This window comes from Alosa pseudoharengus, unplaced genomic scaffold, assembly GCF_046254945.1.
Source record: "Alosa pseudoharengus isolate Yale_2024_CS ecotype anadromous, Long Island Sound unplaced genomic scaffold, YU_APseudo_1.1 YU_APseudo_1.1_scf_17, whole genome shotgun sequence".
Classification (NCBI taxonomy): domain Eukaryota; kingdom Metazoa; phylum Chordata; class Actinopteri; order Clupeiformes; family Clupeidae; genus Alosa; species Alosa pseudoharengus.
The window spans coordinates 1,866,781-1,883,393 of NW_027468640.1; the positions used below are offsets into that span (position 1 = coordinate 1,866,781).

The window sequence follows — 16,613 nt, forward strand, 5'->3', positions numbered from 1 at the left end:
TCAAATGATGTTGCAGGATCATTAAGCAATTGCCATAAAGGCTTCAGTTTCTGTTTGGCTTTATCAGGGGTCATGAAAGAACGGCTTGATTCATGTTCTGCCTCTTCCATGTGCTCTGGTGGCATTGGTCGCGTTATGATGTCTCTTCTACAGGTTGTTTAGGAAATCCATATCGACAGTGTTTTCCTCCTTTCTTACATGACTTGGAGTGTCCCTTGCTATGGGTTTGCACCTCTGTCACAATTTTGAAAAGTTCAGGATCTCTGTCAGGGTCAGGCAGCTGACAGGTTATGTACTTATCAACAAATTCACACACTTTCTGATCTGGGTCCTCCTCAAATACGGGTGCATTCTTACACCAAACCAACAAATGTATATGTGGTGAACCTCTGGCTTGATACTCCACTCTATAAAAGTAGTCAATAACCTCGCCAATGGGCTGTGCTGGTGACAAGAGCAAAAGTCTCACTAGTGCATCAACGCGCTTGTCAAACATGCGCATGGTGGTGACGGGAGTACTCCGTAATATCTCACATTTTGAAATCCAATCAAGCTCAGAGAAATCAACCTGCTCACCTTGCTGTGCCTTTATTGTTTGTATGACCTCTGGCCATCTCATTTCGGCTGCAGAAAAGGTATAGAAGAATGTGGGACAGCCGAGACTACGGAGCATAGCAAAGAGGTCTCTGAGGGTCCTTTCCCAGTAGGCTGGTGTTCCTCTCAAAGGTTGCATGAATTGGGTGGCATCTTTGTTGTGCACCAGTTTTTCAACCTCACGTTTGTCTTGTAGCATTCTTGCAGTTATTTTGCGCCCATCCCTGCTCATAGGTTACCCCTTACGTAATTGAATGGACATACTCGAATGTGCAAAATTAATTGCTGTGATAAACTATGCAAGGAAAATGTAATTTGTGTCCATGGCAAATCGATTGTCAACAGAAAATAGACGTGCATTAAAGTATCTGCTTGGTGATAATTTCCTGAGTCTTTGGGTTTCATTAAGAGTATTTAATCCATTGGGGAACTGCACAGGGAATGCCATTGCCTCAAGTTTAGGTGGAAAAAACTCACTGGTCTATTTCCCTCTGCTGGGGCCACAGTGAATATGTCCTCATCAAATGATAGCATTTCCTGAGCGATATCAGGTGGCTGCAAGCATGAATCTATTGCACAGCCACCATGCTGCTCTTGACCTGTATCCTGCTCAGTGTCATGTGAGCACTGTTCCTCAGGCAACTCACAGCTTTCATTAATAGGCTGTTTGTTTGTCTCTTTTTCAGTGTCAAACTCGTCCCATGTATCAGCCTCCATCATATTGATTGCCTCAGCAATGTCATCATTCATTTCATCAATCTCATTCGCCACGCTGTCTGGTTCATTGTCAAAATCTGGTACATTATCCCTTATAGTTATGTCCTTATACTCTGAATGTATCTCTTTCAGTTTGGACAAGGCTTGTAGTACTTTGCTTATGTCAATGGTTTGGAACTGGTAATGTCCTGAGTAGCTCAATTTTCTTTTCAATTTCACCTTTAAAAGTTGAGACTGGCTGCTAGGGCGAGGCAATGCGTTCACTGTTGATTGAACATCTGAGGGAACCGAGACTATCCCACCATGTATCAATCTCTGCTGGCCTTTGGGGAGACTGATCATTTTTGCAAATGGTATATACCGTGCGATCATGTGCCTTTCAAGGATATTGAGATTACTGAGTTCTGGAGGAATTGGAGACAGTTCCAACATATTTATTACTGCAAGGCATGGCATCTTGCCCAATTTCAAATTATCATGACAGCTGTGGCAAATCCACTCCGTCTTTCCTTCTGGACCACAGCATGAATCAAGAGAACTGCACTCATCGCTACATGTGTGTAGATATTGTCCTGTTAAACATTGATCAACCATCGCCAAGTTCTTTCGATAATTTTCATGTTTACACTCTAACCTGATTATGAAACAAAGCTCTGTGGAAAACAGTACATACATATGTCGGCCCATTTTTTATTTCCATTTTAAAGGAAGCAATGGCTTCCAGCAAAAGGGGGCTTTCTGTTGGCTGCTCATTCTGTATTGATTGTAGGCCTATTTGCGTAGCGCAGTAATTACGATACCTGCGCTGTATTTGTAAAGCACATTGCAGTTTGTGCATTCTCTGTGAGATGTTTGTTTTTTTCTGTAGAGAACGGTAATACCTGAAACACAGGTCATTTATATACCTCTCATTATAAGTTTTTTTTTCTGCCTGTACAGTGTGTTGTGAGCATAATGGCATTTTGTCGCCGACTTCTTCCTCAATCGATAATCTGCATCACAGAGCTTTGCCGTAGTCCTGCTTCAACTGAAAGTTGGTATCATGAGCATACCGGTCTTTGATGTAGGATCTCTGCTTCAATTGAAAGTTGGCATCATGGGCATACCGGTCTTTGATGTAAGCTTTCATATAGGCTCTCTTCTTCAAGCTGGGCTGGTTAGTGTATCGATTTCTTGTATATTTTTTCTTTCTGCTTTTGTGTTGAGAGTGTGCGTAATGGTGTCTTGCATACTCCAAACGTGTTGCCTTATTCCTTTCATAATATATTTTCTGCTTCAAGTGTTTGTTTAGAGCCTGACTGTGGGCACACGTCCTCACGTGATTTCGATCGATTTCCGCTATTGCTTGATGTAGTTGGCTTGCACAATCTAATTTGTACCTCGACAGTTTCTGGCTGTTCACGGTTTTCAGGTGAGAATGTTACTGGCATCAACTCGTAAATCCATTCATCACTAGATTCAGTCATAGCCCAGAACACAAGCAGTCGGTCAATCATGTCTTTTAGATTAGTAAACGTCAACATCACTGCAGTAGACCTCCCAAACGTCTCCCGTAATCCATCAGCTGTTCGACGATGAGGGTCAAAAAATCCATACTTCCCATCACTCTGGTATAAAGCAATTGTAAGGCTGCCCAGTGTCAGCAATGCATAATTTACATCGTTTGACAAACAATTCAGTCCATCAGAGAGCATCACAAAGTCCTCACCATCAGGTCCTTCTTGTCTCAGATAGCCATAACGAGATGGGGACTTGTCAACGCAATAAGTGTGACCATAAACTTCAACACTGTCAGGCAACTCGTCTAAGGCCAAATGATCAGGGACCACTCTGTTCCTAATACTCAACCTCTCCAGCACAATTCCATATATTTGGTTACCTTTTTCCAAGACGTAGTCAAGGTCATCACTGTTCAGGATAGTTCGGTCATGGAGAGCAGCAAGAAATGTCAGCGAGTTACAAGTGCACTGTTTACCCCGATTATACCCATACCTTACATCAAATTGACTATGTGATGCCATAACTGAAGTAATGCCGTTCCTATCCATCTCCACTCGTGCAGCATTGGATACATAATTTACCTGTGTTTGCATCTCGCTCTGCCTTTCCTAGGTAAATGACAACAAACCTGACATTTCAAGATCAGACAGATCTAACTTTCTCCATCTCCTCTTCATAGCCTCTGAGCGACGGCCTTTCCTTGGCATCCTTCAACACTTAATCAACAATGTACCAATATGCAATATGAAATACACAACTCAATGAGAAAAACTTTATTTTATTTCTGCAGCAGTTATTTATTGGTATCACTTGAGCAATAGAATTTAGTTGATGTACACTTAAATATAACCTACACAGTATGTATCCAAAATTGTACTGCTTTATCCAAAATCTAAGTGTGTAGGGTTTTATGTCCAACAAATTATCTTTATCAGTGTAATGTGCAACACTTTAGTCAGTTTGTCTGTAAATTTACAGAATAATTTAAATAATATTAAGCCCACTAGGTCAGTGAATGGGTTATTAGGCACAACAAGATATGAGCAAAAAAATATATTGCACACCTTTATATGTGATTTCAAAATGGAAACACTTTTGTTATTGTTCAGAAGGGCAGAATTCAATCAACAAAAGCTAGGGTAGAGCAGAGTGATTGGTCGCCTAGCAGAGCAGAGTGATTGGTCGCCTGGTTAGAGCAGAGAAAAGTCGCCTGGTTAGAGCAGAGAGGGTCTAGTCGCCTTGTTAGAGCAGAGAGGGTCTAGTCGCCTGGGTAGAGCAGAGAAAAGTCGCCTGGTTAGAGCAGAGAGGGTCTAGTCGCCTGGGTAGAGCAGAGTGGGTCGCCTGGGTAGAGCAGAAAGGTCACCGTCTGAATCAAAGATGCAGTCTGTTATGGTCTGGGATAGGCCTGAAGAAAAATCAGAGCAAGGGGGAGAAAAATTAGTTTGAGCAGTTAATAACATGAAACAGTTCTCATTAAAAGTTGAAGAGATTATTTAATACCACAGACATCTGAATATTCCAAGGTGGCCATATAGTAATAAGGCTAGCAACTACAAATGGATTAGGCTGTGAGAAAGAGTGCCTTAGTATGCAATACAAATGGAAATGATTAATGCAGTGTAAAAACATTTAACACTTTCACACATGTCTGATAAAAGCATACTTCTCATTAATTTGACCTAGTGCTATGGATAGTCAGACAGCAGCTCTAGCATCCCTGACAAATATGTCCATTTCTAAAGGACAAAGGACAATTATCATTCAAGTGTTCTATAGACAATAATTTTCCGTTCGTATTTCAAAATAGTTCCATTAATCAAAAGTCCTGCCAAGTATTTAATCCAACCATTTAGTAAACCAGCTCATCCTAATTAACAGCCAGGTAGATCAGATAATTAGTGATATCACCTGTATTAAGTGCACAGATAGAAAGAATATATGGTAGGACTTTTAACTTTCTGGAACCGGAATGTCCGCATCTGCCATTATTCAATTTTCTCCTTCATTATGCTACTGATTTACAGTGCCAGAGTAAGCCCTACAGCATCACCATGCTTCACTTCAAGTGTGAAGCAAAGTCACAAGTAAAGTAATGAAATATTTTTCCAAAAAGAATGACTTCTCCTCACAATTTAACAAGGTAATTTCATGAGGGTGATTGGCAAAGGTCAAAAATGTAGAGAAATATACGGTACACCTATATTTGCGTATATTTTTTTTGCTGCAAAAATGTACCCCCAAACAGTGCTTTGTTTCCTCTACTCTCTCTTAGGCCTACTAGGGGTGGGCGACACATTACTACAGAAGAAACATTTCTGTAATTATTAACAATGCGAGTGACCTGAAGTCTATTGCTCACTAAGAATGGACTAATATTCCTCAGGCGTCTCTGGCTATCCATAACATTAAGACTAGATCATAATAAGAAGTGTGCATTTATTTTCTTATTTATTAGTACAAAAGACACGTGTTGTATAGGGGTTCAATACTTTTGACACTGCAGTAACTGTTTCCAGCGCCTTGTTGTTGTGTTGAGGTATTGAAATCATCCGTGTTTGGTTGTTTTATTGAAAACCCCCAAACTGCATAGGTACGTACTTATTCCTATAATGCATTTACATTGTATTAAAAGTTTTAAAAACCCAAATCTAACGTAACGTAAGTCTGTCCATGATGAACATGAATTTTAGTATTAACATTGAACATTTTGGGATGCATTACCCATTTCAGCCACATGACTAGATTTGGCTTTTTAAAACTTTCAACACAAAATAAATGCATTATAGGAATATGTATTCTATGCAGTTTTGGAGATTTGGCAAGATTAGATAATTAAGACACAACTGAGAAATTACTCAAATGTCTGTGGTAAATTCATATTGGCCAAAACTTGTACTTAAATAAGTGGGGTCAATAACTTACTTGTCCAGACCAAGACTGCCAGCCCAGCCCAACAAGGATCTCCTGGTCAATGTTGAGACCAAAGGATCTCCAAACACTCTAGTAGAAGAAAAAACAATCATGTTAAATAATTGCCATTGTCCCATATGCTGCTGTGTTAAGTTTACACTAATGAACTGAAGTTACCATTAATTTAAGTGATTTCTGACATTGACCACTCACTGTCTACTAACCACAATTGGCCTATGAGAATTGCCACACTACATTATACACGTTGCCATCCAGAAAGCAGGTGACTAGGATTGCCAAGATAGGTAATCACGATAGTGGCAATTGTTTTACAAATAGTAATTTCTAATGTTGTTGGTAGCACTAGCGAAAGTTACCGTGTCCAACGCCAACCCTGTTAACTGTCATCGCATGGCATGAGGTTGTGCTAGCAGCTAGCTAGCAGAGTCGAAAGGTGCGCATTCACCTCGAACAAGCAGCTAAGCCTACACTCGAGTAAATTAGTCACGACCTAGTGGTACCACTAGTTTAAAGCGAAGGCTTTCGCATTCGCGTCAACAAACTAACAGCTAAGCCTACAATCAATTAATTTTACCCCACAACCTACCACTCATACAAATGTAGTTCAAAAAGCAGGCTAAATTTCAGTCAGTGACTGCCATAGACGGCCATCATCCCTCGTCATGCCAGCTAACGTTATCGCTAGGAAAGGCGGATTACAATTTGAGTGTGAACCTAATTATTACTTAGCAGTAATGCTAGCTGCTAACACTAACGTTACGGCCGCGGCGCCGCCACTACACACAGCCGCGAATATAACTTAGGCTACCTACTGAATCATCGGTTATCGCTTAATCAAGTTATGAACTTACTTGGCGAAATAACAATATTATCACACTAGCTAGAGTTAAACTTAACGTCCTCTCTAGACGTAGAAGCTAACTGTTAGACTAGAAGCTAACGTTACCAGTATGTTGCTTAACAGGTAAGCTTAACGTTAACGCCAGCTTGCTTTCTTTAAACAGGCTTCACACACTCCATTCGAATAAAAAACACAAATTAATCGTAACTTACATTGGGTGTGGTAGGAAAACGTCCGTTTCGTCCAGCAGACAGCAAGAACATAAACTTTTTTTCAAAAGAATGCTTGAAAGTAGTGTGGAGTCAAGTTGTCTGTAGGAGCAGAGAATGTCTAATCAGGCGGGCTCTGGTAGGAGTCAATGACGCCAGGAGAAAGCTACAGCGCATGCGCACAAGTACGTTTTGGGATGTGTAGTTTTAGGGAGCGCCAGATTGTATGCATTAGAAGCTGAGACTGTTGAATTCACAGGTGACACCTGTCCAGTGTTCTAATTAGCCCGGGAACTACTCTGGAAGCTTAACAAGCGCAGCTGCCTTTAGGCCATTATGACATCACAGCCTTTGAAGTTTATGGGGGAAAAATTAGCTTTTTAAAATTTTTAATCCCCTATTTCTCAAAAAGTATAAACTTTTTTAAAAATCTGAAAAAATACATCTCTTGCCCCGCTCCAGACCTTCAGAACGGTTATTTCAACATGTCTGTACGTTAAGCGGTTAGAGTCACATTAATTCTTGAAAAGATTCCATCCACTATAATTAACTAGTATTCATTTCAATTGCTTGGTTGTTAATGAATCAAACGTTTTATTGAACATCCAAATTTGAGTCACTCACTGGATTTACAAACTGGGTCAGAACGGCAGAAAGACATGTACAAAACGTCAATGGTAGCTAGGGTAAGTCTATCAGTTAACTTAGCATTTAAGAAAAACAAAGGAGATGAAATGACCACATTACCAAGTACCCAGTAAATAAACGAACGTCTGAACCAAGATATTTCTGTAGCTATTTAGGTCTAATTTAGTTGAAAAAGAATAGCTAATTTTAACAAATAGCTAATTTAAACAAACAGCTAATTTAAACAAATAGCTCATTTTAACAAGATTAACTAGCAAGCTTTGAATGGTAACCGTCACTAGCTGAACTTCATGATATGTGCTGTTTTATAGGCAACAAAGACACTATCAAGGTTATCAGTAGACAAAGGAGGGTTCTCCGCGCTTCTGTCGTTTGGCGACAATCCGGTGCAACCAGGCCAGGACAGATATTTTAGAGAGGAGAGACAGCTCAGATGTCTTCTTAATTTTCTTTATTCTTTAGTAAAAGGTGCAGAACATTATTAAACTTTGACTAACGTTTCGATGTAGTCACATCCCAAGGACTTTGATGAAGATGTGACTACATCGAAACGTTAGTCAAAGTTTAATAATGTTCTGCACCTTTTACTAAAGAATAAAGAAAATTAAGAAGACATTTGAGCTGCACCGGCGTCTCTCCTTCACACTATCAAGGTTAGTTGTCATGAACACGTGAGCCTCGAATAGCTAGAAAGGAGCAAATGAGTGAAGCAGAACTGGGTTAGGAGTAAGTACTGCAGTGGAAGACATGGGGAGAGGGGACATGAGCAGATTTTAGGGGCTGTTGTCTAGACTACTTGAGTATTTTTAGACTAGCCTACATGTCATGTCTGTGTTTATGATTTTGGGTTAGACCATTGGTTCTCAAAGTGGGGTCCGGGGACCCCCAGGGGTCCGCAGCACATTGGCAGGGGGTCCCTGACAAAGCTTGCTACAAAATATGAAATTGTCTTATATGGTGAAAAATGCTATAGTATCAGTATTTTCCCAATTGATCTGCTGATACATTACATCAATACGTCAAAACACTTTACTATTAATTAACCGCCAACAAAATGAAAGTTATGTGAAACAAACACTATGTGTTCAACACAATAGGCCTACATTTGACAAAGAAACAACAATCCATTAAGTAAGGGATAATGGACGACACGGTGGTCTGTTCACAGAAGTTAATACACGGTCGAGGTTGTAAAACGGCCCCGACGCGAAGCCCCGACCACTTGCGTTGTGTTCATTTCCTGTTACAATTTAAACGTTTTAATCGCTAAAACTGTCTTGTTTGTAGAACTAATTTCTTCCGACACATATCAACTAATTTCTCAACTCACAAGACAAACTGCCGTTACTAGTTCTAAATGGATGGTTGCTACGGCCAAAGGCCAGTCGTTAGTTCTATCTCTCCCGTTGTCAAGCGGGCGTATCCCAAGATTCTGATGAACTTTAGTTTTGAAACATCGCTATTTTACATAGCCTGCTGTCATCCATCTAACTAAAAGCCACCTCCGTCATATGCTACAATGTTGCAATGTTCTGAACGTCTGCATTTTACAGCTCGGATACAACGTGACAGTTCATTTAAACTTCACAATGAGTTTGGCGAATTAATATACAAGTGTGATACGGCCAAAAAATGGATCTACTTCATAGGTGTGCAGATAACATACGGTTAATGGTCGTTCTAAATTACGTAGGACAATGGGAAATTCAACCAAGCAGTGGAATAAAAAAATCCTACATACTGTCAAAGTTTGCTAACATGACTATTGTGGTATTAGCACGCTATGTTTTAAAATACATACAGTATAACATAAGCATCTAACAGAAAAAAGGCTACAGCTACATTATTAACTTAAAGGAGAATTCCGGTGTGATATTGACCTAAAGTGTGTTGAAACATGATACCGAGTGTGAACGTATGTCTCATAGCCCACCTCGGCTTGTCCCCTGCACTCCAAAATAATTCAGTGGAAATGCATGGATTACAGTTGCTGCTACTGGAAGAAACTGGAATCCATGCATTTCCACTGAATTATTTTTGGAATCTGATCCATTATCATACCTGTTCATTCTTACTCGTCGCTCGACTTATCGTGACTAAATTCAAGATGGCTGCAAACTCTAAACTTCGTGAAGATACTGTCTGTATAAATCGTCTTGTAAGTAAACTACCAGTGCTTTTTTTTTAAAGTTCTCAATGTCTCGTTTTAAATGTCCGGGCCCTCAGAAGTCTACCAATGAAGTGTGGAGATACATTGAGCCTCGTAAATGGTGTAAAACAGTGATTTATTTGCATGGCTAGCCCGATGCTGTTGGTAGCATCGGCTAACTAGCGCCAGATTTTGGAGTGCAGGGGACAAGCCGAGATGGGCTATGAGACATACGTTCACACTCGGTATCATGTTTCAACACACTTTAGGTCAATATCACACCGGAATTTTCCTTTAAGTTTTATGTGTTGCGATTATGAGGGGTCCTTGGAGAATTTTCCACTCCATGAGGGGTCCCTGGCCCACAAAAGTTTGAGAACCCCTGGGTTAGATCATGATTGTCCAAATGTTTAGGGGACATCAAAGTAGAACCTGACACAGAGAGTTCATATGAATCCTTTGCTTTAGAAGTTTATTTTACACTTCTACCAAGCTGCTCACAATTCACATTACCAATCAGCTCCAACAAGACTGAAAACGTTCTACTCGAATTCTAGGACCTGTATCAAAATAAAAGTCCTAGCACATTTTCAGTGAATAGATTATGCCTTCCAGTAGCGGGCTATAAAACAGTACAGTACTAAACATATACTAACACTGTACCAAGCTGGGGTACCAATTATTTTATTTATTAATTCCAGTGTCCAGTTTACTTAATTTGGCATTAAATCATATCTATAACCATAATGTGGGCTTAATTTGGCATTAAATCATATCTATAACCATAATGTGGGCTTAACAACCTCTCTCTCTGTAAGGCTCCTTCATTTACCTCTAGCAAATGACCAACAACCACCCCCCCGCACCAGTGTTGGGGAAGTTACTTTTAAAAAGTAGTGTTTACTCGTTACTTCTCAAAAAAGTAACCCGTTACTTTACTTAGTTACCCTCTATGGAAAGGAACTTCTTACGTTACTCGTTACATTTACGTTACTTTTATGTTGCTCGACTGTCTGTTACTCTAAATGTGTAGGCCTATATAAAGTTCTACTATATAAAAATGCCACAAACAGAGCACTTGACAAGAAAACATTGGGCTTATAGGCTTCAACACCACCACTAAAGCCCTATGAAACAATATCAAATAACAGCCTCGATACATCTTGGGCATATAGGTGAACACAAAATATATGAGGGCTTATTTTAAAGCTTTATACTATTTCATTAAACAGGCGCTCCTCCGAAATTTGGTGCAAAGCGAGTGCAAATCGTATCAATAGGCTGGCAGTTGAGTTAATGGCAGTGGACAAAATTAGGGCACAGTGTAGGCTACAACTAACACTCACATTCCTCCCCTTAGTTTCAATGAGTTCGAAGTAATGTGAATACCTCCATCCCTCAGAAGTTAGTGTTGGCTGCGTCTCGCTTGCTATGATTGCTCTTCATTGCCACCAGCCTCTGTCACGTACCGTGTGGAGCTATGATTGCACTTCATGCTACCAGCCTCACGTAGGCTGCCGTGTGGAGCTATGATTGCACTTCATGCTACCAGCCTCACGTAGGCTGCCGTGTGGAGCTCGTGCCTATTGCGCAAGCGCGCAGCTGAGAAACACAACACACAACACTGCCCGGCACATACCTTCCTCCACTAGTTCTAAAACCACCAGCCGCCACTGGTACATACACATACACACACGAACACACATTCACATGCACACACACACACATGTACATACACACTCACACATGCACACACACACACACACACACACACACATGCACACACACATGTACATACACACACGCACATGTACATACACACACGCACATGTACATACACACACACACACACACATGTACATACACACACACACACACACATGCACATACACACACACACATGTACACACACACACACACATGCACATACACACACACACACACACATGTACACACACATGTACACGCACACACACACACACTGACCTGAGGCCAGCAGTGTTGTTATGAGAAGTAGACTCATGACTGAGGGCCTGAACAGAGAAGATCATTTGGAGACACATCAACAATGATGAGAACAACATACACAACAAGACACACTGTTTGGTGTTTCTGACTAACAACACACATAATAAAATACTGTTTGGTGTTTCTGACTAACAACACACATAATAAAATACTGTTTGGTGTTTCTGACTAACAACACACATAATAAAATACTGTTTGGTGTTTCTGACAGATAACACACATAATAAAATACTGTTTGGTGTTTCTGACAGATAACACACATAACTAGAAATGCAATTCCAAGGAATTACCAGTTCATGAAAATGCAAAAGTTGTGACGTAAAATATCATATATAGTTAAAATAGATAATACAGAGATGGTTACTACGGTGATGCTAGGATAGACATGGTGGTTGCATAGCTTAATAAAAGTTGATCGTTTAAAAGTAGACCGTTTTAAAGTTAAACGTATAGTTTAAAAGTGGTTGATAGACAGCTAGTTTAATAGATAGATAGTTTACAAGTAGACTGTTTAAAAGTTGAATGTTGATAGTTTAAAAATTGTTGATAGACAGCTAGTTTAATAAATAGATAGTTTAATGATAGTTTAAAAGTAGACCGTTTAAAAGTTGGATGTAGATAGTTTAAAAGTTGTTGACAGACTGAAAGTTTAATGAATGTTGCTATTCAAATAGTTTAATGGCTGTGTATAGGTAGATATTTGACGATAACTGAAAGTTGGAATGGCTCTAATGTTTGCTAGCAGTTATGGTAACAATTTTAACTATGCTAACAATGCTAAACATGTTACTTAGCTAATGTTTTCTAGCAGTTTTGCTAAAGAATGCTAACAATGCTAACCATGTGACTTAGCTAATTTTAGCTAATAATTTTTAACAGTTATGCTAACTATGTTAACCATGTTACTTAGCTAATGTTTTCTAGCAGTTTTGTCAAAAATGCTAACTATGCTAACTAACTACAGTGGGTAGGAGTCATAGTTGATGACAAGTGACAGTTACAATGGCTGAACAGTTAAAACGTTGAAGAGGATGTGTAGTAGTGTTGTCACGATACCAAAATTATGACTTCGATACGATACCTGCCATAAATATCACGATGCTCGATACTAAAACGATACTACGGCGAAATCCTAAGATATCTGGAGGACTCATACCTCCTCCAAGTGTATAGAGTCATTTGTGTTGAATTCGGTGCACTTTTGTAGTGTGCAGGTCAATTCTGGGTTCTAAACTTCCTACATAATTATTATTTATTTACAGTCAGTAAAATAGTAGGCCTACTTTGTGTGATTAAGTCCTTTATTGTTTGTTATAGTTCATTTACATTGTGTTGTGTTTTGGCAATAAAGTAGCTTTAAATAGCCAAACTAGGCTAGATCAAGGTCAGTGTTCAATTACTGCATGCAAATCACTGAATGCTATGCAGAGAGGCCTAATCTTTAGGCCATCTGATGTACAGTATAGGCTACCCTAGGCCTTCCCGTGTTCATGGGATTTCTTTGACAGTTGCAAAGGGGAAAATGTGAGGATAGTCTTCTTTGAGCCCAGTGTACAAGTACGACGTTCCAACCACTCAGGTCTTCGTCAGATAGGCCTACACCATTACCTGTTGCAATATATCTGTGTGCATTCCTACATTACGTCTATTTCTTTGATAACGTGATTTGCTATCACGTACTGTAACAATAAGCCGCTATTATTATTAGGACTCAACACGCTTTGGTGGTATGCTGTGGGCTTTAATTAGCGGTCTACATGCCATGACAAATAATACCAGTAGTACTGACCGAACATGATAGATCGTTTACAAGTTATGGTAATGTTATTCTGGCGTGAACATTGCGCTTTCATCACGTTAGCACCCTATGATTACAGCTCGTTATGTCTCGTCAAAATGATTACAGCTCGTTAGCCTATGTCTCGTCAAAATTCATTGATGAAGGAAGGTTCGCTTTATCCCAGAGAACCATACTCGTTTCACTTAGGCTAGACTAAAACATAAGAGAAGAACTTGGCACTAACCATGTAGTCGTGTTTTCTATAGCATATTCGTTAACCTGTCGTTCTTTGAACTCGTTAAAAATGTTGGGATATGTCTGCGAGGTGTTTAGCCAAGTTCCATGCGTAGCCTACTGCTTTTAAATGACTTTGAAACATATTTTACAAACGGGCCTCTGTGTACCTGATGACTTGCCTTCACTATTCGCGATGTATCCGAAATAGTTGCAAATTTCACTGCACCTTTTGTTTTATCCACAAGGCCTAGGACTGTCGGCAAAGAACTATGTTGACGTTGGCTGCGCACTCACTCACTCAGAGCTGCCTGCTTGACACGCCCACTTGCCTAGATGCGTGCAAGGAGCAGTGAGAGCAGCAGTTCACGCAGACACAGAACGTTATTATTTTAATAAAGTATCGATTCTAAAAATGTCTGAAATCGTATCGTTTTTTGCGTGAAGGCATCGTGATACCTTTTTAGTATCGATACACCGTGCAACACTAATGTGTAGTCTCAATAGAGCCAGTTGGCCTGACCACCTGGCATAGGATTCTAATTGCTTAACGGCTCTATTGTGATGTCATCAGCCCAATGTTAAGTCTATGGGGAAATTTTGAACAGTTTTTAATTAATAGTTTAAAAAGTATAAAAGTTACAAAGATGAAACATACAAAGCACCCATGTCCTAAGTAAGACCTACGTAACATAGTTTGAATGAAGTTTCTACGTTAAACGGTTGAAGCTGCATTAAATGCGTTAGAAGCTGTGCTGCCCTGTTCATCGACTTGTCAAAGGCCTTTGACACAGTTGATCACTGTATCCTGCTCAAGAGGCTCCGGGACATTGGCTTGGGCATTAAGGCAGTTGAGTGGTTCGAAAACTATCTTGCCAACAGAACTCAAACTATATTTGTCGATGGGCATAGTTCTGCTCCTCTGGGGGTCCGGCGAGGTGTCCCTCAAGGGTCTATCCTTGGTCCGGTCCTATTTACCATCTATATAAACACCATCGCCTCTGTTGCAGATGATAGCAAAATACACCTCTATGCAGACGACACAGTTCTATATTGTTCCGCCCCCACCCTTACTCAAGCTTATCAATCGTTACAGCAGTCTTTTAATTTATTACAGGCCACCTTCATTGAACTTAGACTAGTATTAAATGCAGGTAAAACTAAGGTGATGCAGTTCACAAAGTCTCGCACAGTACCCGCACCAACAACCCTTACCATTTCCACACTGGATGGGAAGTGTGTTGAAAATGTTTCATCTTATAAATATCTTGGTCTGTGGATTGATGAAAAGCTAACCTTTAAAGTTCATATTGAAAAGTTAGTGAGAAAGCTAAGAGTAAAGCTTGGCTTTTATTTTAGAAATAAATCCTGTTTTACTCTCCAAGCTAGTAGGAAACTGATTAGTGCCACTTTCCTACCAGTCTTGGACTATGGGGATGTTATTTATATGTATGCTGCCTCTACCACACTGCACGCACTTGACACAGTCTACCATGGTGCACTACGGTTCATTACTTAAAGCCAAGTCACGCACTCATCACTGTCGTCTTTATGAGATGACTGGTTTTAGCTCTTTAGGTCTGCGTAGATGGTTCCACTGGCACATTTTTATTTATAAAGCTATTAATGGTGATTTACCCAGCTATCTTACTAATCTGTTGACTTGGAATCATTTCATTAACAATCTCCGCTCCGTTAACACTCTGGCTCTAAATATCCCACGTACAACAACTGAATTTGGTAAGACTGCTTTTAGCTATGCTGCTCCTTGGTGTTGGAATTTGCTCCAAAAAGTTTTGAAGCTTTCTGTTTTTATCCCACTTGGACATTTTAAACAGTTACTTAAACGATCCAAATCTGAACAGTGCACATGCTTCCAATGACCCCTTTATATGATTTTTATATTCCAAATCTGAACAGTGCACATGCTTCCAATGACCCCTTTATGTGATCTTTATATTGTTTTTACATGTACTGTAAATCTGTTTATGTGATCTTTATATTGTTTTTACATGTACTGTAAATCTGTTTATGTGATCTTTATATTGTTTTTACATGTACTGTAAATCTGTTTATGTGATCTTTATATTGTGTTTACATGTACTGTAAATCTGTTTATGTGATCTTTATATTGTGTTTACATGTACTGTAAATCTGTTTTGCTTGTTGTGTCACTGGCTTGTGTCGCTGTTTTTTTGGTCTGTCTAGTCCTCATGTCTTTCTTCTATGTGATTCTGTCCTTATTAGTCTGTCTTGTCATCAATGTTTCTGTGTAACTTGTGTATCTGTTGCCCCAGGGCTCCCTTGTAAAAGAGATTTGAATATCTCAATGGGACATCACCTGGTAACATAAAGGAGAAATAAAAAAATAAAAAAATAAAGAAGAAGAATAAGAAGCCTAGGAAGATCGAATGTTCATGCACTGTAATAAATTACTGTTTGGTGTTTCTGACAGATGACACATATACAAGGTGGAATTGCCCCAGCCATACACTCATGGGCATAGGTTTGCATGGGGACCATGGGCACTTGTCCCCACCAATATTTTGGGATGGCAACATTGGCCCTAGCAATATTTTGGAGAAATCATTGGTATTATGCTTGTTGTGAAGACGTAGCCTGTTCATTGGGATATTCTCATAGAGTGTACATCTCCACGACAACCAGTTTACACATGCTATCATTTGAGTAAGGGATAACGGCCGCCGAGGTGTCCTAATTAATGGACGAGGGCGAGGGGCAAAGAACTCCCCGATGCGCTGCGGAGGTGCTAAGTGGATTTATCTAACACACGTGAAAGTGTCAAAGCATAACAGCATAACACAGACACACACACACACACCAACATGTGGCCAATAAATGGAGTAGTTTTACTGCAAACTGCTTTTCACTAGTGATGGGGACAAGACCGCCTATGCCGAGTCCGAGTCAAGACCGAGTCTTTGAAGGGTCGAGACCGAGTCCGTTGGTTTTCAAATACAG

General features: G+C 39.9%; 1 protein-coding gene and 1 long non-coding RNA gene across 2 annotated transcripts in view; both read right to left on the bottom strand.

Moving 5' to 3' along the window:
* The window catches only part of LOC143127837 (C-type mannose receptor 2-like), a 39,428-nt gene extending 27,816 nt beyond the window's left edge, over positions 1-11,612 (bottom strand). Inside the window, exon 1 of the mRNA XM_076289551.1 lies at positions 11,576-11,612. Within this exon, the coding sequence (XP_076145666.1) occupies positions 11,576-11,612 (37 nt within the window). The remainder of the gene's footprint in view (positions 1-11,575) is intronic.
* LOC143127136 (uncharacterized) lies at positions 3,622-6,908 on the bottom strand. Its single transcript, XR_012987514.1, has 3 exons — positions 6,796-6,908; positions 5,734-5,811; positions 3,622-4,216 (listed from the first exon to the last, which is right to left on the bottom strand). It is a non-coding gene; the product is annotated as an uncharacterized LOC143127136 (long non-coding RNA).
* Positions 11,613-16,613: the final 5,001 nt, after the last annotated feature.